Source organism: Phyllostomus discolor, chromosome 1 (assembly GCF_004126475.2).
Source record: "Phyllostomus discolor isolate MPI-MPIP mPhyDis1 chromosome 1, mPhyDis1.pri.v3, whole genome shotgun sequence".
NCBI lineage: Eukaryota > Metazoa > Chordata > Mammalia > Chiroptera > Phyllostomidae > Phyllostomus > Phyllostomus discolor.
The window spans coordinates 47,248,290-47,273,941 of NC_040903.2; the positions used below are offsets into that span (position 1 = coordinate 47,248,290).

The window sequence follows — 25,652 nt, forward strand, 5'->3', positions numbered from 1 at the left end:
CTGGCAAAGGGAACAGTCTTCCAAGAAATCCAAGGAGCACAGAGAGCCCCAAAGAAGTTGGACCCAAAAAGAAACACACCAAGGCACATCATAATTACTTTAGCCAAGGTAAAAACGAAGGAGAGAATCCTAGAAGCAGCAAGAGATAAGGGGACAGTCACCTACAAAGGAGTTCCCATCAGACTGTCAGCTGATTTTTCAAAAGAGACCTTACAGGCAAGAAGGGGCTGGAAAGAAATATTCCAAGTCATGAAAGACAAGGACCTACATCCCAGATTACTCTATCCAGCAAAGCTCTCATTTAGAATGGAAGAGAAGATAAAGTGCTTTTCAGATAATGTCAAATTAAAGGAGTTCATCATCACCAAGCCCTTACTTTATGAAATGCTAAAGGGACTTATCTAAGAAAAGAAGATAAAGAAAAGACATGTATAATAAAAGGACAACAAACTCACAATTATTAACAACCACACCTAAAGCAAAACCAAAAGAAACTAAGCAAACAAGTAGAATAGGAACAGAACCACAGAAATGGAGGGCACATGGGGGGCTAGCAGTAGGGGTGGGAGGAGGAGAGAGGGGGAAAAGGTATAGAGAATAAGTAGCATAGAATGTAGGTTGAAAATAGATAGGGGGAGGGCAAGAATAGTACGGGAAAAGTAGAAGCTAAAGAACGCATAAGTATGGCACATGGACATGGCCTAAAGGGGGGGAATGTGGGTGGGAGAGGGGGTACAGGGGGGAGGGAAGTGAAGGGGGAAATGGGACAACTGTAATAGCATAATCAATAAAATATATTAAAAAAATTAAAAATAAAAAATAAATAAATAAATTCTGTGAAAAAGGAAAAAAACCCATAAGTATAAGTAGGCTGGAGTGTCTATTTTAATCTTTGATAAAATAGACTTCAAGGCATGGAGCATTTATGACAGATAAAGAGAGACATTTCATAGCGATAAAGGGGACGTGCATTGGGAAGACAGAACCATTATAAGTATGCATGTAACTAAAAATAGAGATTTAAACAGATAATTTTTTTAAAGATTTTATTCATTTTTTTTTTTATTTTTTTTTAGACCCCTCCCCCACATCTTCATTTATTTTTTTAGAGAGGGAAGGGAGGGAGAAAGAGAGAGAGAGAGAAACATCAATGTGCGGTTGCTGGGGGTTATGGCCTGCAACCCAGGAATGTACCCTGGCTGGGAATTGAACCTGGGACACTTTGGTTCCCAGCCCGTGCTAAATCCACTGAGCTATGCCAGCCAGGGCCTAAAATAGAGATTTAAAATATATGAAGCAAAAATGAACAGATAGAAGAGAAAAATAGACAATTCCACAATCATCATAAAAGATTTTGACAGCATCCTTTCAGTAACTGACAGACCTGAACAACAACAACAAAATCATGAAGGACACAGAAGATGTGAACAGTGCTATCGACCACCTTAACACAATCACATTTACAGAACATTATACCCAACAACTGAAGAATATACATTATTTTCAAAGGAACAAGGTTCATTCACTAATACGGACCATATGCTGGTCTGTCGACACATCTCAATAGATCTAAAAGAATCAAAATCGCACAGAGTATATTCTCTGACCACATGGAATTAAATTAGAAATCAATAACAAAATGTCTGGGGAAATCCCAAATATCTAACCATTAAACAAACAATTCTAAATAATTCATGGGTTAAAAAAGAAGTTACAAGGGAAATAAGAAAATATTTGGACTGAATGAAAAGGAAACTACAACCTATCGAAGTGTGTGGGATGAAGCTACAGCAGTGCTCACAGAAAAGAAACGTGCTGCCCTCACGTGTGTGAGCGTGTCGGGGGGCGGGGTGGAGAGGCTCTGTGGATTATGCAACACTTTACTTACAATAATCTATCTTACAGACTTTTCCAGAAGGTATATAACAGACTTTCGTTATGTGAAAATTTTGTGTTATGTACAGAAATGAAGCATAGTTCAATATATTATGAATACATAAAGTAATATAAGAGACAGCTCCTGCCAGACGGTCTTTTGCTCTTGGTCTCCTGGCATTCCTCTTTTCATTCACACTGTTCATGCATAAGCTTGTGTTATTTTGGTGTTAATTTGTGCTTTTCACTACACTTACTTTATTTTTTATTGTATTTCAAATACAACTGAAAATTAAACAAGTAAATTGAGAATAAAAATGCCGAACCAGTCTATATGTATAAAAAGATTAGTTCAAAACAATAAATAAAAATACTGAAGAAGTGTGAAGGCAGCCAAAGCCTTTTCTTCCATTGACTGAAACTAGATATGTTCATGTCAACCCCAAAAGTGGTTTTGACAATGGTGCACTCTCTCAAAGAGCAAGTGAAAATTTCTGCACCTTTACAATCCACATTAAACTTAACTGTAGAAGTATACAAGGAATTTGCTGAGGCTCTACAGTCATAAATGCAAAATTTGTGACAGTGATTAATTTTCACACAAGAGGAATTTGTTTAGTTTTGATTATGTTGCTATAGAAATTGTTGGCAAGGGATGAGGCAAAACATAGCAGTCAATAAAACTTTTTCTCAGCATCACTGGGCAACTAACTGTAATTATCCCCAACAATATTATCCCCCTTGTTTAGAGAGCTCCACAGAATTATTTAAGGAGTAACAATAGAAAAAAGCATCCACATATATAAAGAAGCAACATATAGTTGTTCTCTATGAAATTAAAACACTTAAGTAATGAGGATGGAAAATTTGATTCAAAAACAAAAGTTTCTAAGCATTAGGCAAAGGTGAGAAATTTGATAAAGTAAACAGAAAGTACAATGACACATATGCAAAGCTTGTAGCAAGTTATGGTTGGCTCAGAAGATTAAAAAGTTGGCCAGTTTCCTTAATGTGAAAATGAGTGATATGACTGTTGTTGATATAAAAGTAGCAGAAACATCAACATTCTTAAGAGTTAAGATAAATTATAGAAAAAGATATCTACAGAAAGTAGCAAATCTCTTCCCCAAGGTGATGGACTCCATCCATGTTAAAGTGTCAAACAGACAATACATTGTAAAAGAATAAAAACAATTTCAGAGTTTCACTGAATGAAAGATGAGTTATAGGTGGATATTTTGCCTCACTGGCCACCACCAGGAACAGTGGTTTTTCCCAGATCTTGTGCAGGGTCAAACGTGGTAAACACACTTCATCTCCTTGCAAAACCACAAAAAGAATTAAAACTAAATCTCAAAACAATGACACCCAGCACTATCAGAAAATCAAACTGTACTGAAGTCCAAAAAAAAAAAAAGATTTAAAGAAACCACATTCATCCAGATGGGCAGGAGGGGCAGAGATGTGGAGATAGGCAGGAGAGGCAGGAGACGTGGTGTGGCACAGAGAGGTGGCGGCGGCAGCAGATCAGGCACAGGTGGTCCCACATTCATGTGCAGTGGATAAAAATCGGGAGGATACCTTGGGAGCGAGTGATCCCAGCCCCAGGTCAGATCAGGGTTTCAGCACCAGGAAGATATATCCCCATAACTTCTGGCTATAAAAACAAGTGGGGGTTGAGGCAGCAGAATAAACTGCCAGATTTTCAGGAAACTCCTCTTAAAGTGCCCACATGGTCTCAAAATGTATACAAACCCACCCACTCTGGGATTCAACACCAGGGCAACAGCTGAAAGGGTGCCAGTTGCATACGGGGAAAAGTGACATGACTGGAAATGGGTCAAGTGCAGGGCAAACCTCCAGGAGCCAGGCAGTGCCATTGTCCCCTCTCTAAGCCTCTCCCCTTCCCAGAGCCACAAAGAGATGAATCAGGTTGCCCCACCCTGGTGATTACCTAAGGCTCTGCCTCACACAATTTATAGGGGCCTTTTCTACAACAGACAATGCTACTAAGACAGGGAATCAAAGCAGCTCTACCTAATACACAGAAACAAACACAGGGAAGCTGCCAAACTGAGGAGACAAAGAAACATGGCCCAAATGAAAAAAAACAAACAACCCCCACCCCCGAAAAAAAAAACTAAACAAAACAGAGGTAGCCAACCTATCAGACACAGAGTTCAAAACACTGGTGATTAGGATGCTCAAAGAACTCATTGGGCATGGCAACAACATAAAGGAAGAAATGCAGGTTACACTAAGTGAAATAAAGAAAAATTTACAGGGAACCAACAGTGAAGGCAAGAAAACCACAATTCAAATCAATGATTTGGAACATAAGGAAGAAATAAACATTCAACCAGAAAAGAAAGAAAAACAAGAATAAAAAAAAAAAAAACAAGGATGGTATAAGAAGAATCTAGAACATCTCCAAACATGCCAAAATCCGTATCATAGGATGCGAGAAGGAAAGAGGAAGAGCAAGAAAAAGAAAACCTACTTGAAAACCAATGAAAGAAAACTCTCCTAATTTGGTAAAGGAAATAGACATACAAGTTCAGGAAACACAAAGAGTCCCAAACAAGTTGGACCCAAAGAGGGTCACACCAAGACACATGATAATTAAAATGCCAAATGTTATGATAAAGACAGAGCCTTAAAAGCAGCAAGAGAAAAGCAGAGAGTTATCTACAAAGAAGTTCCTGTAAGACTACCAGTTGCTTTCTCAAAAGGAACTTTGCAGACTAGAAGGGACTGCCAAGAAGTATTCAAAGTGATGAAAAGCAAGAACCTACAACCTAGATTATTCTATCCAGCTGAGCTATCATGTAGAATCAATGACAGATAAAGTGCTCCTCAGAGAAGGTAAAGTTAAAAGAGTTCATCACCACCAAGCCATTATTACATGAAATGTTAAAAGGACTTATCTAAGAAAAGGAAGATCATAACTATAAACATTAAAAAGGCAACAAATTCACAACTATCAATAACTTAATCTAAAAAAGAAAAAAACTAAGCAATCAACTAGAACAGGAATAGAATCACAGATATGGAGTTCATTTGGAGAGTTATCAGCTGGGAAGGGGGAGGAGGAGAATGGGGGAAAAGGTGCAGTGATTAAAAAGCATAATTGGTAGGTTCAAAATAGGGAGATGTTAAGAACAGTATAGGAAATGGAGAAGCCAAAGGACTTATATGCATGACCCATGGACATGAACTAAGGCAGGGAACTGCTGGAAGGAAGAGGGTTCTGAGCAGAGAAGGGGAAGGGGGAAAAAGTGGGATGACTATAATAACACCATCAATAAAATATACTTATAAAAAGAAAGACAGGTTATAATTCTGAAGCTAATACAATGAAATAATATAAGCCACCACAAAACCTGTGGAAGCCATTAGCTAGGCCACACACACACACTTTCTATAGATCCCACCAACAAACCCTCTCAATACTTAACAGCAAACACTCCCTAAAATACTTTAATAGAAATTATGAGAGAGACCCAAGCTCCACCCAACCTACAAGGAGTATTTCTGTACCTGAGGCAATGCAACACTGGAGGCATGCAAGTCAATAGCAGCCAGAGAAGGAATTCGAGATTCTGGAAGATTTTTGTTCTCTTTCCTTATTAGCCTGGAATTTCGAGCTGAATAAAAACAACCATAAACACAGTGCAAAAATTAGACATATTAGTTTTTCACGTTCTATATATATCCCTCTATGTTGACTTATTGTACATAAGTCTGTACACATTTACATACTTAAATATGTAAAGTTACTATGAATTTTTAATATTCTGTTCATTTAACAACTTTAAATAATATAAATAGAAGGGCTGAAAAAGTAAGAGCATTATAAACATACCTATGCCTTCCAAGGCTCTTAGTTCAGGGAGATGATTATAGTTTAATTCAGGCAAATGGACATCTGTCTTTGAGTACTCTCTTCTTTTCCTATTTGCCTGAAGTAGGCTCTTTTCACTAGTGACCTAATATCATCAGGATGATTAACACAAGTGAATTAGCTTCTCGGTAAGCTGGACTCGCCCATTTTGTAACTACTACATTTATACCCTAAAATTTATGTAACTGAAGGTCTACAATAATACAAAATTTGAAGAACATCAATAACACACAAAACAATTTCACCTAATTATTTCAAACCTCTTCCTCAGTAAATCTATTCAAATCACTAACAAGTGGGTTATTGGTTGATGTTTCTCCTCTCCCTCTCCCAGCCTTCAGTTAAGTACCGCCAATTGGTATGATGTTAAAGATGGGCATCAGGCTGGCAAGGTGAGGGCTTATGACACTTGCTGAGCTTTTCAGCATAGAGTAGCTCATTTGGGACAGTTCATCTTGCCACCTGTCACACGTCCTAGCTTGTTTTTGCTTTCCCAATATAATCTTTTTACTCCTTTTTAAAATAAGGAACTATAGCTCCAATTAGTTTTCTAATCTTTCTTAGTATTTTTACCATATAGTTGATAAAGTCTGAAAAATTATAACATGAAGAACAGCAGTAGCACTTCAACTCTGCACCTTTATGAATTTGTCATTTTTCCAATCTGTCTCATTTGAGAATGACAGAAAATTCTACATTCTCTTCCACATTTTCAAAAAAGATGATACATAGGAAGAGTGTGTGATCTGCTAAAAGAAAAAACCTATAAATAACAAAATCATATATGTATGTGTATGTACACATGTATGTATATATGAAACACACACACAAACACATATAATGACAGCATTAAGCCACTGAGGTTTCTTGATGTCTGAAGTTTAATATCCTGTGAATTATGCCACTCTGCCTCCTAGAAAGTCCTGAAGTGAGTTTTTGAGTTTCTTTCCTTTGGATGTTTCTGTTTGCTCTTTTAATAGAATACGTGTTAAGGCTATTGGTTCAAATCAGCTACAAAATAAAAATAATCAGTTCAAAAAAACTACCTGCAAATAAAAAAAAATAATGAGTTGAAACTACTCAATTTACACATTCAAGGAGTGGCAAATAAAATACATAAGAAATGTTTATAATAATGTGTATTTATTCACATCTCAGATTCAGGGGATGAAGCATGGGAGAGGGGTATTGACCTTCAACTGAGAAGTAGAAGAAAGTTTAGACTTAGTTCTGCCTCCATTGATTTCCCAGTGGGGCTTCTCCCCACTAATTTTTACCCCCTTTTTTGATCGCCTCTTCCAAAGAAGGACAAACAGAAATAATATCTAAAATTACTAGCCAGTGTTGGTTATGCAATACCTAAAAGGAGGGTGATATCAGTTCCCAAAAAGCAGTATTGAGCCAGCTGTTTTGAAAAGCCTTGCTGAGCAAGATAATCTTCCAAAGCAGACCAGGAATGTACAACAAAATACCCACAAAGAAACCAAAAGGTAGGGTATGTCAAAAGGAATGTACTATGGGTACAGAAATTGTAGGCTAAGAAGAATTAAAAGATAAACAAATACAATGTCCAAATCATGAGAGATGAAAAGAAAGGCTATATTTTTTCAGTCCTGGGGATAATCAAAAAGTAGAGAAGGAAAATGGTGAGAAAATACACTTTTGGGAGTATGTCCAAACCTCTCTTCCTCTGGCAGAAAAATTCATTCATATTTCTTAAGCAGTTTCAACATGCTAGACACCATTCTAGGTGTGGAACAGAGCAGTGAGGAAACAAAGCCCAAATTCCTGTCTTGGATGCTTACATTCTATGGGGGAGACAGACAATACATAAATAAGAGAATATAAAAAATGTTAAGTATATATACTGGAAAAAAATAAGCAAGGTGAAGAGATAGAAAGTAAAAGAAGACAAAAATGAGTTATAATATTAGGGAAGAGTACATAATAAGGTTTCATGTAAGAGAAAAAAAAGCAAATTTTTTGGAAGAATGTTCTAACCAGGGGAAGAACGTTCTGAAGCAGAAGAAAAAGCAAGTGCAAAAGCCTAAATGTGGGAGCAAGTCTGGCCATGCTCCAGGAATAACAAGGAACTCAGTGTGGTTGGAATGGACTGATCAAGAATGAGAGTAGCTGTGAATGGGACAGATGGATAAGGAGTGAGTCATTCAGGGACTTGGGCTTTACTCAGAGATGAGAAACCAATGGAGGATTTGAAATGGAATAGTGCAGATATTTTAACTTTAAAAAGAAGCTATCTTGAACACAATAATGTTCCTTTGAAGCCTGAGAAGATCTACGAACCTTGTACGTGCTTCTACTTCTACAATCTGACACTGTGATTTAATTGGCTGACCCTCTACTTGACCACAAGCTTCTTGAAGAGAAAGATTGACTTATTCATCTTCAGTGTCTTATACATAATAGATAATCAATGAATATGTTAAATGAAGAAATAGAATACTTTCACCAAAAACCTAGTGGTGAGATGAGACAATTTATCTTTTCCTCTACTCTTACAAAAGAACTGATCGCCAAGCATTAGGCTAAGAAAATTTACTATTACATAAGGAATTAAAATAGATGTCATTTTAATAACATCTTATATTTTAATTTCCAGGCTTATAATACTTTGTAAAACTTATTTAAACTTTAAGACTTTCACATTTAGGATTATGGCAGGCTTGAAAGATATATGTATAATTAAGGTTCCATTTTATGATCTGTCTCCAAATAAAATTCTAGTTCTTCACTATTATATTTAACATTAATAAAACTCTAGAAATGACTTGCCCTTCTACCACAGAAAAAAGTTCACTTACTGATGTGGTCACATTAATATTATAAATGCCTGGTGGAGAATGTTTATTTGGTTTAACAAATGGAATACAATACTTCTTGGTTTTCTCATCCACTCTGTAACAACAGCAACACAAAATTTAAGTTAGAAACAGCGGTTATTATTTTTCAAGCACAAAACCAAATTACATAGCACCAAGTGACATGCAGTTTAATCAGAAGTTAATGCTTACTCGGAAATGTACTATGAGCACAGATCTGGTGAAACGTTCTGTCCTGTACTACTAAATTCATGCTGCTCACCCAGTCCCCAACTTCAACAAAATACATCACCTTCCTTTCAGGAAAACTCCCAAAGGAGCTTCTTTGTACCACTGAATGCCCGTAGCCATACCATGCAGCAACAGCCCCTCAAAACCAATTATCTGTTCCATTATGACAACCTCCTTTCATGTTATTAGACTAAATAGCTGTAGATTCTCTTCATCTTAAACAATACAATCCTAATTTCTTAGGACTCAAGTTAATTTTTTGATTAAATGTGAATAATTTTCATTACATAGGCCAAAATTCTGTTGAAACAGCAACCTACCAAGAATGAATAACATTCAGAAGCCTGAGAGTAACACAATGGGGCTGAATTGACAATCACTTACAATTTGCAAATATATCCTTAAATAAATTTTTCTTCTTATTTTCTTAATTCATACCTGTAACTCTGAACTCCTGGCACAGTCCCCATTCCAGAATTAATACCGGGAGCGACTGCAGAAAGGTTGTGTGCAAGTGGGGGAATTGCCGGGCCCGGATTCCTCGTGTGGTCCACGCTGCTATTGCTGCCATCTCTGAGGCTTGTTGAAGGCACTGTTTTGATGTGGCTAGTCCCGTTGTCATGGAGACAGCTGGCATTTGCAGCTCGACTGATTTTTTCAACTTTTTCTCCATCAATTTTTGACCCTTTTATTTTAAATACTCTAGAATCCTTAACTTTGGGATCAGCATTGGAATCCTGACCATCAATAAAAATGTTGACAACATTAGTGACCTGAGAAGAATGAAAAATCCCCTCTGCCTACAAAGTACTTGCCAACTAAAGCAGAATTCCACAGATATCCCCTTTTTGTGCCCCTGTTTTCTTTATTCTACCCATAAAATTAAAATTAAACCCAAGATTCTTGGTTAGACATTTTGAGTGGAAATGCAATTCACACTAACTCTGATGTGTACAGGGTGGGGCAAAAATAGGTTTACAGTTGTTCCTCTGGAAAATAATACAATAATTAATAAATAAAATACAAGAATAAACTGTGCTTCACATACGCATAACTATTAACCTACTTTTGCCCCACCCTGTACAGATCACATTTATACTACATACATTTCTACTTTGTATATACTGAACTGGGAAAAAACATGGAAGAGGAACCCAGCACACCCACTTTCGTTCTTCCATATTCAGAGTCAGGGAACACAACATTGAAAAGTCTCTGCTTGGGTTCACTTGAAAAACTGGGAGTGGGTGGGTGGTAGATTTGAATTACCTTACCAAGAACCAATTCTGGGTAACACACCAGGAAAACGTAAACTTCAAATAAATTGCATATCCAAATCTCAATTTTAAAATGCTACACTTTATATAAAATTCTAATAATGTTATTTTCTCTCCTGCCATTTAAGGGGAAAATGGTGCACGTGTGTGTTTGTGCCCATGTATCTGCATGTGAGTGCACACACGTGTGTCTAAATGTTTTTGGGTGAGTGCGATTCCCCAACAAGCTCTGCTGCACGGGCTGGTACACAGTAGGCACTCACTACATGATAAGTTAAGATTCTTCAAACACATAATATCTATAAAGACGCTACTTTTTTACAAAGAAACTAAAAGTTAACTTGTTCACCACTCAGAAAATGTTTTAATCTTCATTTTTTTCTTTCTAAAACTTAAGGACCTATTAAATTTAAAATTTAAGACACATTAAAACATGGACATTTACCTGTACCACAAGTGTGCTTCTCTCCTCGCCTAAGAAGTCATCTTTTTCCTTTTCCTTCTTTCTGTTTTGGGACTTTTTAACTAAAGAAATATTTCTGGCATCTTTCTGTATTTTTAACTGTAGTTCCTGAGAAAACCTACATGAAAATACATTTGTCAATAAGATAACATTGTATGAGATAGATAAATCAAGGGAAAAAAATTGATTTTCAAGATAACTTATTTTTAAAAATTGAGTAGTAAACTAGGCTATGTTATTTAAAATGAAAAAAATTATGGCCTCGGTTACAGTCCTGAAAAGGTAGTTCATACACCTCTGGGAATCACTAAAAACCTTTCAGGAGGTTCAAAAAGTCAAAGCTATTCTTAGCGTAATACGGAGACTTCCTTTTCATCGTGTTAACATCTGCACTGACGGTCTAAACGCCATGGTGGATAGAACTGCGGGCTCCGCAGCAGGGGTTGAAGCAGGGGCACCAAACTCCAGTGGCAGTCACTGCCTTTTTCATAGCTAGCTTTATGTAAGGATGTCCCTGGTAAAGCAGTAAAAAAGTACTAATTTTATTAAGTCTAAATCCTTGAGCACATGTCTTTTTTCATAGTTTCTGTGATAAAATGAGAATATGCAAAAAGCACTTCGGCCGCCAACTGAAATGCCATGGCTGTCCTAAGAAAAGCTTTGTCTGTCTGTCTGTCTGAGACACAAACCAAACCAGCCACTTCTTCATGGGACAACTCTTTTACTTGAAGGAAGGACTGACAGAAAAACTATGGTCGTTCTGACTCGGGGTATTTGACAGAAACTTTCTTTAAAAAAAAATAATAATAAAGGAGTTTATCAGTTCAAGGAAAACAATTGATAATATTTGTGTCAATAATAAAATTCAAATTTTAATGTAAAATTAGAATTCTGTTAAACTTGTATCCACTACTGTGAGCTTAGCAGATGCCCAATATTTAAAGGCTTTTCTAATAAGATAGAATGTGACTTCTTGATATTATATAATTAAATATGTCAACATTTTTTTAAAAGATTTTATTCATTCATTTTAGAGAGGGAAGGGAGAGAGAGAGAGAGAGAGAGAGACATCAATGTGCAGTTGCTGGGGGTTATGGCCTGCAACCCAGGAATGTACCCTGGCTGGGAATCGAACCTGGGACACTTTGGCTCCCAGCCCACGCTCAATCCACTGAGCTACGCCAGCCAGGTAAATATGTCAACATTTTAAAGATATGGGTAACAGTAAAACAGTATTTTCCAAATGACTAATGTCTGATATTACAAAAGTATACATAGGTAAAAGATATAAGTACAAAATAGATTTTAATTTTTTAATCCTCACCCAAAAACATTTTTTCCATTGCTTTTAGAGAGAGGGGAAGGGAGAGAAAACACTGACATGAGAAAGAAACATCGACAGGTTGCCTCCTGTATGCACCCAGGCCAGGGATCGAACCTACACCCTGGGTACAATATATGCCCTGACTGCTAATCAAGCCTGAAACCTTTTGGTTATGGGATGACCTCCAACCAACTGAGCCACACTGGCCAGGGCAGTATAAGATGGATTTTAATGTAACAGAGTAAAAAAACTCAATGATATGGTTTCAGATACCACAACTAACATTTAAGAAACTACCAAGTTTCTTAAAGTTTAAGAAACTAGCAAGTTTTAGCACAGCATCAAAGTTTTTGCTGTAGAGTCAAAGAAGAATGCCCAAAATTATCTAAAAAAGCTTTCAAAACACTCCCCCATTTTCCAACAACATATTTATATGAGGTCAGAATGAATTTCAAACAACATACCACATCACAACTAATTGAATGTAGAAGTAAATATGAGAACTCAGGTATCTTATACTAAGCTAGATATTAAGTAGATTTGTAAAAATATAAAGCTATGTCATTGCCACTCATCTCACTGTTTTCTTGCTTTCTCAGCCGCACTGATGCCAGCAGCTCAACAGCACAAGACAGCATGCCCACAGCTCTGGCCCCCACAGGGCTGGCACACCAAAGTCTCCAGCATATCATCAGTGTCATAGGACTGGTGTGGTGTGAGTCTGGCAGCAACAGGAGATGGAACTTTGCAAATGCATCAGCACCCAAGATGATGGCATCACACAGCTGGTAGCAACACAGAAATCAGTGACCTGAGTGGCACATGTCACCACATAGGAAGACAGAAAGAAGAGTAGGGAGGCACTGCTTCATGAAAACCAAAAACTCTAACTTAGTGAATACAGGGGACCACTCCTACAAGTTCCATAGTTGCTAAGAATGAATGGAAGTAAAGTGGTACATATTTGAGATCCTATAAAAGTAGCTGGGTAGAGAAATGCTGTCTGTTACTGTTATGGAGATCTTATTCCAACTCGAGGCTGAGGTGACCTGGAAAACACGAGTCAGTACTATACCTCTCAGCAAACCCATCCATGTGGAAGAAATCATGGTGCAGGAGCTCAGCACAGAAGGGCCTTTTGTCAGGATCAATATGTAAGCATTTCTGGAAAACCAAAGAATACATACATCTCATACTTTTTAAAAAACTGCCTACATTTCAATTTCTAAGTACAGAAAATATCTCTTTATAGTCCGTGAATTTTAAACAGCTATAATAAATGATAAAGAATGAAACACAAACCTATACAAAGACCACCAATGGTTGCTAATCACAAAAAGGAAGACCACCAGACATTCTGATCAAGCTCAAGCTCTACTATGAATTTATAAAAAATACAGAACACAGAGCAACATATTAAACTACATTTATGTGGGAAGTTCTAAGGGACAAACAACATAGTTTCTTCATATATAAATGGCAGGGTTTAAATAAACAAAAAAAGAAATGAAAATGAGCTTATAAATTAAGAACCTTAAAAAGATATAACTAATTGTTTGATATGTAGACTTCACGTGAGTCCTAATTTAAACTATACAAAATTATGAGAAAATTAATAAAATTTGAGCATTGATTAGATGTTTTATGATATTAAGGAATTAGTGTGAATTTTTAAAATTTAAAGCTCTTGCAGAATAGAAGGGAAAGGACCTTCTCCATGATTATTATTGTGCTAGATACTTTACATAGATGATTTTATTGAAATGCAGGTCTTATTCTGATTAATTAAAACCACTCAATGCCAGTAAAAATAAAAGGGACTCAAAAAGCAGCTGTAAATAAACAAGAAAAGTTCCACATAAAATTAAGGTATTTATAGGTGCAAAAAGATAATATCTGAGATTTGCTTCAAAATGCTGAAAAAAATATAAGCAGGGTGTAGTTCAATGAAAGAAGACTGCCAAGAGGTTGTTCTTTTTAATTTTTAAAAAAGTGTTGTTTTTTTGTTTTATTTTTTAATTTTTAAAATATATTTTATTGATTATGCTATTACAGTTGTTACAGTTTTTCACCCTTTGCCTCGCTCCACCTAGTAAGCCCTCTTCCATCTGGCAATCCGCCCACCCCTTAGTTCATGTCCATGGGTGATGCATATACATTCTTTGGCTCCCCTATCTCCTATACTATTCTTAACATTCCCCTATTTTGTACCTACCAATTATGCTTCTTAATCCCTGCACCTTTCCCCCATTCTCCCCCTTCCCCCTCCCATTGATAACCCTTCAAATGCTCTCCATATTTATGACTGTTCTGCTTGTTTGCTTAGTTTTGTTCTTTTCTTTTTAAAATATATTTTATTGATTATGCTATTACATTTGTCCCATTTTCCCCTCTTTTTTCTCCTCCACTCTGTTCACCCTCTCCCACCCACACTTCCTGCCCCTTAGTTCATGTCCATGGGTCATATGCATAAGTTCTTTCGCTTCTACATTTCCTATACTATTCTTAACCTCCCCCTGTCTATTTTCTACCTACCATTTATGCTACTTATTCCCTATATCTTTTCCGCCATTCTCCCAGTGCCCTCTCTGTTGATAACACTCCATGTGATCTCTATTTCTGTGGTTCTGTTCCTATTCTAGTTGTTTGCTTAGTTTGTTTCTGTTTTCATTATTTTTTTTTAGGTTCAGTTGTTGATAGTTGTGAGTTTCTTGTCATTTTACTGTTCATATATTTTTTAAAGATTTTATTTATTTTTTAGAGAGGGGAAGGGAGGGAGAAATAGGGGTAAACATCAATGTGCGGTTGCCCCTCATGCGCCCCCTACCGGGGACCTGGCCCACAACCCACGCATATGCCCTAAACTGGAAGTGGAACAGGTGACCCTTGGATTCACAGGTCAGCACTCAATCACTGAGCCACACCAGCCAGGGCTACTGTTCATATTTTTTATCTTCTTCTTTTTTTAGATAAGTCCCTTTAACATTTCATATAATAAGGCTTTAGTGATGAACTCCTTTAACTTGACCTTATTTTTTCTTTTTTTTTTAGATTCAGTTGTTGATAGTTGTGAATTTATTGCCATTTTAATGTTCATAATTTTGATCTTCTTCTTTTTCTTACATAAGTCCCCTTTAAAGGGACTTATACGTTTAAGGAAACGTATAAGGAAACGTATAAGTCCCTTTATATGTTTCATATAATAATGGCTGGGTGATGATGAACTCCTTTGCTTTACCTTCTCTGGGAAGCACTTTATCTGCCCTTCAATTCTTCAATTCTAAATAATAGCTTTGCTGGATAGAGTAATCTAGGTTGTAGGTTCTTGCTTTTTACCACTTTGAATACTTCTTGCCAATCCTATCCAATCTGCAAAATTTCTTTCGAGAAATTAACTGACAGTCTTATGGGAATGCTTTTGTATGTAACTATCTGCTTTTCTCTTGCTTCTTTTAAGAGTCTCTGTTTATCTTTAACCTATGATAAGCTGTCAAAACCTGACAAAGAAATATGGCCCAATAAAAGAACAGATCAAAATTCCAGTTAAAGAGCTACCTACCCCTCCATCTAGACTGGAAGTTCAAGAGGCTGTTAATTGATGAAGTCAGATAACAAATATAAAAGTGTTCATTATACTATTATTCTTTATATCTCTTTTCTGTTTGAAAATTTATACAATCAAATGTTTTAAAAGTTGTATTTTTCTACTATAGGGGACATAAGTTAGACAATAATTTCATTTTTATTCCCTTTAAATCACTTTATATACAGATCATAAAGCTGGTCTCAATGATAATATTTGCATGTGTTAAAACATTATGTAGAAAAGTAGAAATGTATTATGTTAAGAACTTACTACAATTAGTTACAAGCTCACTAAATTTTTTAAATGAGCTACATAGAAAATTTAAAAAGCAAAATAAATCTTATATAAATGTTATGTGATCCTGGTGTCTTAGAGATATTTATTCTACCAATACTTTAGGACAATCCTAACTAATAAGAATTTTTGAGCTAATAATTCCCAAATGTCCACTTCCATAGACGATTTGCTCCATTGAGACTCTCCCTAATATTCCTCAATCACAAACAAGGCAAAGGGAATGATGATTTGTAAATTAGCTTTAGCAAACTCAACAGCTAAGCAAACACTTCTCTAACAATACACCACAGATTGCTTGTCAGCCTTTTGGCTGAGACCAAGCGTAGTTATCTGTCCTTCTCTGTTTAATAAGACACCAGGGGTCATGATCCTATGCCTGACACTTTACTTAATCTTCCCACTACTCTTCTCTTTTTTCATTTTCTTATCCTGCTTTTCTTCTTTTTCCCACTTAAACAAGGCTTGCATTTTAAATGTTAAACATTAGAAACATATCATTGTGAGGATGTTTTCACACTTAAAACATGCTAGATAACTAATCCTAAATGGTGTCCTAAGTGAAATTTTCAGGTCTTTATCTCTGAAGCCAGCCCCCCAGTCCTCCCCCTACACAAAGTTGTTGACCTAAATGATCAACTGGGCAAGAAAAAAAGAAGAAAAGGCCAAGTCTCCATAATATAAATTCCCTGTTAGTGAAAGAAAAAGTATGATTACCTTTGCTAAATCTATCACAACTTCAGGGAGCTTGGGATAGCGTCTTTCAAGAGGTTCCATTTCCTTGATTTCAGGCAACCTTACTCCAGCAAATGCAGGATTTTTATAAAATAGCTCTTGATGTCTTGGAATGAGATTACCTGGCGGTGAGAACAGCACACATCTCTGTCATTATTCATCATGATAGAAATGGCAGAGACAGGTGATGGGGAGTAGAGAAAGGAGCTGAACGCCACTTATGGAAGTGGGGCTCTTTCAGCCTGCGAAGTCAGCTGAAGACAGTGCTCTTACTGCGGTGGCACCTGGCAGTCTTTATAGAGGTTTTAACATAAATCAAATCATTTCCGGGAAATGAACATTCTTATCTCAACATACTCATTTAGAGAAGTTCATATGCCAGTGAACACTGGGGGATGCATAGGAAAAGGAGAGATAGAGAACATTTTATAATTTTTAAAAATATAACCACCAGCACTTCATTTCTAGCAACAAAGCAAAAAAGTGCTGACTGAAACAATGAAAATATTAATAGTCGTATGGCCCAAATCTAATCTAGATAAATCAGTCCTACCATTCAGGAATTCAATTTTTGGTCAACTGATTTTGTAACCATGTCTAAGGTCTGACTTGAGCATTTTATCTTTTTTTTTTCAACTTCAATACTTACTTGAGCATAAAATATACATAAAACTATTATATTGTTTATTGAATTTCTAACCTGGAAACTTAAAAGCCAATAGTTAGATAGCCCCCAAGTATTTTACCATTATTTCCTTGTTCCAAGCTCTACCTCCCAACATGAAGTTAAGAAGACTTTGCTAGTCTAGCATTGACATTCTAGCCAAAGCACTAACAAAGGTCATATCTGCAACAAGATTAAACTACCTCCAAAGTCTCTGTGTCTCTCAATTTGAAGGTGAGGATGAGGGTATAGTCATGTAACACCAAATGCTTGTTGACCCATAGGTAATAAGTGAGTATTTGCATCCTCTCTATGTGTGACTTACTGAACATAAAAGTGAAGATATGTATAACCTTTGCTCTGTACTTGAAGGGCAAGTGGGGCGAGAACATGATTAGAACATAAGTCACACTGACCACAGCCAGACTGAGAATGAATATATATATATGACGTTTTCTTATTTGCTTCCTATTTTGTAAAATCAATACAAGCAAAAAAAAAAATAGGAAACCAAAACCCTCTAACATTTAAAATACAAATATATAAGCTTACCCAAACACATCATAATATGATATAGCTGATCAATATCAGAATCTCCAGGAAAGAGGGGTTCCCCCATGAGCATTTCAGTTACCAGGCAGCCGATGGCCCATACATCAACAGCCCTAAAGGAAAAGCAATGTGGTGTAAAATCTGGCATCCTAATGTGTTTTACTGTGACTGAATCTGCTTTGCATATTACTATTTAGTATTCTAGGTATTGAGAACAGTAGGAGCAAGCCTTACATTACCTATTACCTATGAAAAGACGTTTTCCTATAAGCCTAAAGTACTAATTCTCAATTTTATTTAAGTCAGATTTCCAGAAACTTGAGTCATGTGACAGAGAAAAAAGGCTTCTGAAAAGTCACAACAGTTATGTGTACTTTATTCTGAAAATAAGCCTTTTGGGTTTCCATTTAGAACCTATTCATTCTTTGTTTACACATAACTCTAACCAGTTAATCAGTCTATCCCACCAGAAGGAGGGATATTCTGAAAACTACCAGAAGGAGATGGTCATCAGGGACACAAGGACACATACAGTGACAAGAAGGAGAACTGAAAGCAAATAGGAGAACAAAATAGAAAAACTGTCTTTAAAATCAGTCACAAGAACTTAAAGAATGTGCTGGCATGATTAACATAAGGACAACTACCTTGAAATTGCTCAAGGTCCTAGCTGAACTATAAAATGATATAAAAGTTACAGTATGGCCATAAAATCAGAACTCAAAGTAATCAAGGAAATATTAAAGGATGTGTACTCTGAAAACAGAAATTATAGAAAATATTTTTTAAAGATTTCTATAAAATCAGTAAAAGTTACAATCCCTTCTTCTTTGATAAATTTGTTTATGGAACAATTTATGTTTTAAAAACATTTCACTCCATTATTTCTACCCCAACCCTTGCCCATTCCACCTTGCCTCATTTCAATGGTCAGATTTATCCAGTCAATGTTACATCTCTTTATGAGTGAAAAATAATATATGTTTCCAAACCACAATAAGAAAAACAAAAAACAAAACAGACCACTTGCTCGCCTTGATTTCCCTACCCTTAAAATAAGTATACTCACCCCACGTTGTTTCACAAGAATTTTTAAAGGGGAAGAATCAAAATTACAAATCACTTTATAAAGCTTTCTAAATTCAAAACTTCCTTTTAGTGTTAGAGGAATATTTTATTGTATTAGAAACATATTAACCACCCCCCACCACCATGATTTCTTACTTGCCATACTTGACATCACCAACCAATAGTTCCGGAGCTCTGTACCACCGGGTTGCCACATAATCAGTGTAAACTTCCCCAGGAGCTGCCAGTGTCCGTGCAAATCCAAAATCACATAATTTGACAACACCAGACTGGGAGACCAATATATTCTCTGGCTTGATATCTCTGTGTATGATCTAAGACAAAAAACAGACATGCCATGTATTGGCATGTCAAGTTAAACAAATTAATTATTTTGAGTACCTGTCATGTGCAGGGCACTGTTTTTGTCCTCATAATAAACATAAATAAAAGCATATAAAGTTGTTTCTGGTTCTTCAAAATCTGAAATCCATTTGGGCAAGACATGTTTATGCTTAAGATTTTATATAAACAAAGATACTAGATGAGACATATATATTACTAATTACCAAATCAATTTTCTGTTAACTAGTGACTGTTCCCAAGACTAAAAGAGTAAAGTGATAACTGAAGATTGTGTGGTCTAGGAAAAATTTTATGAAAGGGGTGGGCTGTAAGATAGGCCTTTAACACTAAGAATGGCCTGGATAAATGTCGAAATGAAAGGGCAATCCAAGTGAAGGTAACAAAGACAGGAAAAGGGTGCAGATAGAAATAGGTCAGGAGACTCTGGAGAAATGTTACTTCCTGAGCAGAGGTTATGCTCTAGGGAGGAAGCATGCCTCAACTCCCAGGCTGAGAAGTCTGAGCTTCTGTCAAGGCTCTGGGAGCCCATGGAAATGGCCTGACCAAAATGGTGTTTAAAGATGTTGGCCATAAACAAGCTAAGTCTGAGAGAGGCACTAAAGGCAGGGAAAAGAGCAGAGGGACAACTAGGAGATAATAAGGGCTTAAATCGGGCTGGTGCTCAGAGGAATGGAAAGGAAGAGACATAGTTTAGAAATATGTTAAATCAAGCCCTGGCTGGCGTAGCTCAGTGGATTGAGTGCAGGCTGGGAACCAAAGTGTCCCAGGTTCGATTCCCAGCCAGGGTACATGCCTGGGTTGCAGGCCATACCCCCCAGCAACCGCACATTGATGTTTCTCCCTCTCTCCCTCTCTCTCTCTCTCTCTCTCTCTCTCTCTCTCCCTCCCTCCCTTCCCTCCCTAAAAATAAAAAATAAGTAAAATCTTTAAAAAAAAAAGGAAAAAAAGAAATATGTTAAATCAACTACCCATAGAGCTTAGGAAGTAATCTCAGATATTTTCTTTAAACCTAGAAATCTAAAAAATGGTGGCTTCATTACCAAAAATTAAAGTCTAAAAAAAGTTAGTTTTGATGGAATGATTATTTTAGTTTTAGCCACAAGGGCTTTTATGTAGATTGCCAAGCACCTAGGTGGAGGCATTACTCAGGCAATTAGAAATGTAAAGAGGGTCAACAAGGTCAGAGATCAAGGTTTCTAAAAGAGAAAATATGGACAATAAGTGAGAATACTAAAAATTCTATAGTTAGGCAAAACAAAATATTACACCTAATTCTCTTATACAAGAAGACTATATTTTGAAAAAAAATAAAAATATATGTATTTTTAAAACTCTTTCAGAGTACCAGCATCCTAAATGGCAACCTGCCATTGCTGAGCATTTTGCATAGGCTACCAACTTCCATTACATCCTAGACATCCAGGGCAAGCTCACAGGGCCAGCCCCACCTCCACCATTACCATCTGTTACTTTTATAATCACACAAAAAAAAGTCATTTAAAATATTTTGTAAAACCGGAAGAATAAGTGTGTTAAGTGATTCATTTTGCACTTTGCATCATTTTACCTAGAGGTGCTTTTATATGATACACAAAGAACATAAAATCATTGTGATAGACTCTAGGGTAAGAACAGGGATTTTTATGCTGCACAGCTCTGTGAGAGAATCTGAGCGAACATATACATGGATCCTTGGGTGTATACATTTGTCAAAACTTATCACTTACAATTTGTGCATTTCACTCAGTAAATGTCATCTCAAAAAAAAGCAAATATGAAACTATAGTTAATATGCATGGCTGAAGTATTTAGAGTTGAAGTGTACTGATATTGATAATTTACTTATGGATACATATATAAGACATTAGTAGATAGATAAGTATATGAATGGATAAACAAATACATCATAAAAATACAGCAAAATATTAACAAGTATACAATCTAGGTGGTAGGTATATGGGTGTTCAAGGCACTCTGTCAACTTTTCAGTTATGGCCTAAACTTTTCCTAATAAAATGTCAGGGGCAAGGATACATGTATTGTGACACATGAAAACCGGCCATACCAAAGTAACAGTTCATTTTTATGACTTTACCGGTCCAAACTTTAAACAAGTATCTCATTAAGTTACATGACTGGTATCTGGAGGGTCAATCATTAGCAAAATAATTATTTAAACTAAATACTTACATTGTGACTATGACAAAATCCAATTCCATTAATAATCTGAAACAAATACTTTTGAACTACTTGGTAATCTAGTCCATTTGGAAAGAGTTCCAAGTCATCAAGAATGGTATGGTCAACAAACTCAAAGACTAGGTACCATCGTTTTTTTTTCTTACACACTTCCAAAAGATTCACCAGATTTTCATGCCTCAGTTGCTGTTATTAAAAAAATGCAAAAATAGTTTTTATAAGATCAAATGATTAGCAATTAGTCACAATATAAAATAGATCTTAGCATAAGAAAGACATAAATAAAATGCACAAACAGTATACATTATAAACATATAGTCTGTTTTTAAAATTATAGTTAAAAGATTCACATTGCTCTGTCATCCTCACAGAGAGCACAGTAAAGCCAATGAGAAAGAGAAATAGAGTTCCATCTTGGATGAAACCAGGTAGGATCTATGACCCCTACCCACAACAAATGAGATGAAACTGCCAATGTAGTCAAGGTTTAGGAAGATACCAAGAGATCATCTGTGGCCACAAAGCTGGCAGAGCAGAGTTCTCCAAAGTTGGTGACATACCCCGAAAAGGAAAAACAAAACAAAACAAAACAAAAGCCAACCTTCCAGAAAATAGTTTCCAGAAAATAAAACTAACTTACGCCGACTGCAGTCAGGATAGATTTGGCCTGAGTGGAAGGCAAAGGCAGCAGTGGCTGAAGAAGGCATGGGGGTTGGGGGTACTTCTGGGGTTATTTTAGTATTCTCTTTCTTAGTTTAGATTGGGGTTACATAGGGTTGTTCAGTTTTTGTAAAATCCAGATATATTCTTATGATATGTATACTTTTCTATATGTATATGTCAATAAAAAGTTGGAAAAAAAAAAGATCCTGCCTTGGCTGGAGTGGCTCAGTGGATTGAGCACAGGCCTGTGAATGCCAGTTCGATCCCTGGTGGGGGCACATGCCTGGGTAGCAGGCCTGGTCCACAGTTGGGGGCATGTGAGAGCAACCACACATTGATGTTTCTCTACCCCTCTTTCTCCTTCCATTCCCCTCTCTTTAAAAATAAATAAATAAATAAATAAAATCTTAAAAAGAAAAAATCCAGACATAAAAAAACAGATTTACAAAAGAGCAACCATTGGACTGACAGCTGACTTCTCAAAAGCCACAATGGAAGCCAGATGACAAAACAATGTTAGTTTCATTTTGTTAAAAGAAAATAATCGCTAACTTAAAATTCCATACCCAGCAAAAATATCCTTCATAAATAATTACAAAATGAAGACATTTTCATGGAAATTAAAAATGGTTTATCTACAGTAAATCCTCACTAAGGAGCTTTTTAACAAGAGAAGAGATCACAGATAAATAATCTTAAATGAAGAAAAGAAGGAAGAACAAAGAAAGCAGTAAAAATAAACCTAAACAAACACTTAATAATAGTTATGTTTTCTGGTGTGTAAAAATATATATAAGGGTTAATATATGACAATATTAGCATAAAATATAAAAAAGAATAACCAAACATAAGTATTGCAAGGTTTGGAAGAAGGATAAAAGTATTGGATACTGTTAAACTTTAATAAATGTGTAGGGTAACCACTAAAAAATAGAAAAATATATAATTTTCTAATTATTTGAGGAAAGCAAATGATAAATATAATCAATCCAAAGACAGAAAGAATAAAAGAATACAGAACCAGTAAGACAAATAGTATATATTAATTTGGGTAGATTTATACCCAAATATATCAGAAACTATATTACAGGTATATAATGGACTAACTATTCCAGCTGAAATGCAAAGATTGTAAAACACGATAAAAATCAAAATGTAACTATATATTCACAAGAGACACATCTAAACAAGGACTGAGAAAAACTGAAAGTAAAAAAATGGAAAAAATATACTACGCAAATGCTATCCAAAATTAAACTAGTGTAACTTACTAGTTTCAGACAAAAAAGACTTTTAAGAAAAAAAACACTACTATAATAAAGCTATTCCATGAAAATAAAAGATTTGATTCAACATGAACATATAAATTCAAAATAGTTTTCTACACTAATAATATGGCCTTTCTGTTTATAAAGTTAAACCTTAACTGAATTACAATGAAAAAAGGAGAAATCAATAATCACAGAGGAAGATTTTAACATTTTCTTTTCAGTACTGGATAGAACAAGCACACACACAAAGAAGTTGGTGAGAATTTAGAAGATTTCATAAATGCTGGTACTAAAGCTAACTTAATGAAATACTTTTCAAGCACATGATGAATTATTTCTGTTTTCTATATTCAGAACCAAAAAGCACATATAAAGAAATTTCAAAAGAATGCAATCTTACATAGTATATACTCAGATCACAGAACAATTGTGTCACAAGTAAAAAACCAGGGGAGGAAAACGTTGGAAACTTCCACATGTTTGGAAATTAAGGGAAATAAGAAAATATTTTAAACTGCCAATCAAAATTTCTGTGATACATACCAAAACTGTTCTGAGAGGGAAATTTATAGCCTTAAATGCATTAATGAGGGCAGGGGAGCTGGAAATATAAGAAATAAGCACCTATATCAACAGGTTAGGAAAAAGAACTACAAAATAAACCCACCCAAAATAAGTAAAAGGAATGAAAAACTAAAGAACAAAAACATGAAATAGATAAGAAATACATAATAGAGAAGATCAATAAAGCTAAACATTGGTGCTAAATATAAATAAAATTGATAAACTTCTCATGAGACAGATTAAAAAGAGAGAGAGAGAGAGAAAGAGAGAGAGAGAGAGAGGGAGAGAGAGACAGAGAGAGAGAGGGAGAGAGGAGGGAGATGAGCTAACATAGCTAGCTTGAGACTGCTATCCTTAGACTGGCCTGCTTGCAAAGTGAGCCCTTAGCCAGTCCTAGGAATTTGGATTTCAGGAGGGTTTCCTTCATCTCCAGATTTGATAACAATGTACAAACAGTACTGTTCATACTGAATACCTGCATTCCTTCTGGTAGTCTGGAATTCTGGTACAAGCCAGGCAGAGGTGACTACATGACCAGCCACCAATAAAAATCCTGCACACTGAGTCACTAATGAATTTCCTTGGTAGACAATATTTCATATATGATATCCCAACTCCTTGCTGGGGGAAATAAGTGTGCCCTGCGTGACTCCACTAGAAGAGGATTTTTGGAAGCCTGTAACAGGTCTACCTCTGAAATTCACTCCATGTGCCTTCTCCATTTCCTGATGTTCCTTTACATCCTTTGACTGTGGTAAGTCATAGCCATGAACACAGTGATTGCTGAGTGCTGTGAGTCCTCCTAGTGAATCACTGAGCCTTGAGGTGGTCCCAATACAGATGATAACTAGCTAGCTCTATCTAGCTAGGTAGGTAGGTAGATAGGCAGGTAGATATAGAGAAAAGCAACAAATAGTTTAAAAATTATGCTTATATTCATGATATAAATGAATGTTCATATATAATCATTTTATTTATTGTCACAAAAGAAATTTATACTTTAAACAGTATTTTTCCCAAAAAATGTAATCTTGATCAAGAAACAACTCATTTTTAAACAAAATATATGTATTTACTCACCTTTAGTAACTTGATTTCTCGCATAGCAATTTTTTTAACCATTTTGTCATCATCACTTTCTAAGAACTTTTTGATGGCTACAATTCTTCCACTATCTTTATTCCTACACTTCATCACCATTCCGTAACTCCCTTCTCCAACCAATCCTAGGTTCTCATATTTTTCCATTTTGATTCAAAACCAGGAGAATTTTTTCTTGCTGTAGAAACCAAAACATAGAGCTTAATAATGCTGAATATGTTTGATTTCCCCTACCCTCTCAGCAAATTAGTTCTTCCCCAACTTGTTTTCTGTGTTAGAGCAGTCACTGAGTTGATGGCTCTCCTTTGCCGTCTCACAATTTCTTATGGTTTTCAATTCTAAGTTATGTTTTCAAAATATTCATATCCATTTCATAATAGGCATCACCAATATAACTAAAGCCATTAACTTTAAATTTAAATGATTAAATGTCATGTTAATGAAATTCAATATATTTTTAATTCAAATATAGGAATACTTAAACTATAGTACAAAACAATTATAGCTCACTTTACAAAAACACAATTTCTTTTCACTCAAAGGTGAAAAATGCACAGGTGAATTTGGTTTCATGAAGATCATGTGTAATGTTTTTTTACATCAAGATTAAAAGATCAAAGTTGAAAATTTTTATACACTCTTTACTGAATTGGGAAAAACATTTGTTGACAAAAT

General features: G+C 35.8%; 1 protein-coding gene across 1 annotated transcript in view; it reads right to left on the reverse strand.

Moving 5' to 3' along the window:
- Window positions 1–25,652, reverse strand: part of CDKL2 (cyclin dependent kinase like 2) — a 36,481-nt gene that overhangs the window by 8,675 nt on the left and 2,154 nt on the right. Inside the window, exons 2-12 of the mRNA XM_036022212.1 lie at window positions 24,957–25,155; window positions 21,370–21,564; window positions 18,970–19,148; window positions 17,746–17,858; window positions 16,512–16,651; window positions 12,990–13,078; window positions 10,573–10,708; window positions 9,289–9,587; window positions 8,602–8,695; window positions 5,741–5,864; window positions 5,416–5,522 (exon numbers count right to left, since the gene is read on the reverse strand). Of these exons, the coding sequence (XP_035878105.1) occupies window positions 5,416–5,522; window positions 5,741–5,864; window positions 8,602–8,695; window positions 9,289–9,587; window positions 10,573–10,708; window positions 12,990–13,078; window positions 16,512–16,651; window positions 17,746–17,858; window positions 18,970–19,148; window positions 21,370–21,564; window positions 24,957–25,124 (1,644 nt within the window). The 5' untranslated portion in view covers window positions 25,125–25,155. The remainder of the gene's footprint in view (window positions 1–5,415; window positions 5,523–5,740; window positions 5,865–8,601; window positions 8,696–9,288; window positions 9,588–10,572; window positions 10,709–12,989; window positions 13,079–16,511; window positions 16,652–17,745; window positions 17,859–18,969; window positions 19,149–21,369; window positions 21,565–24,956; window positions 25,156–25,652) is intronic.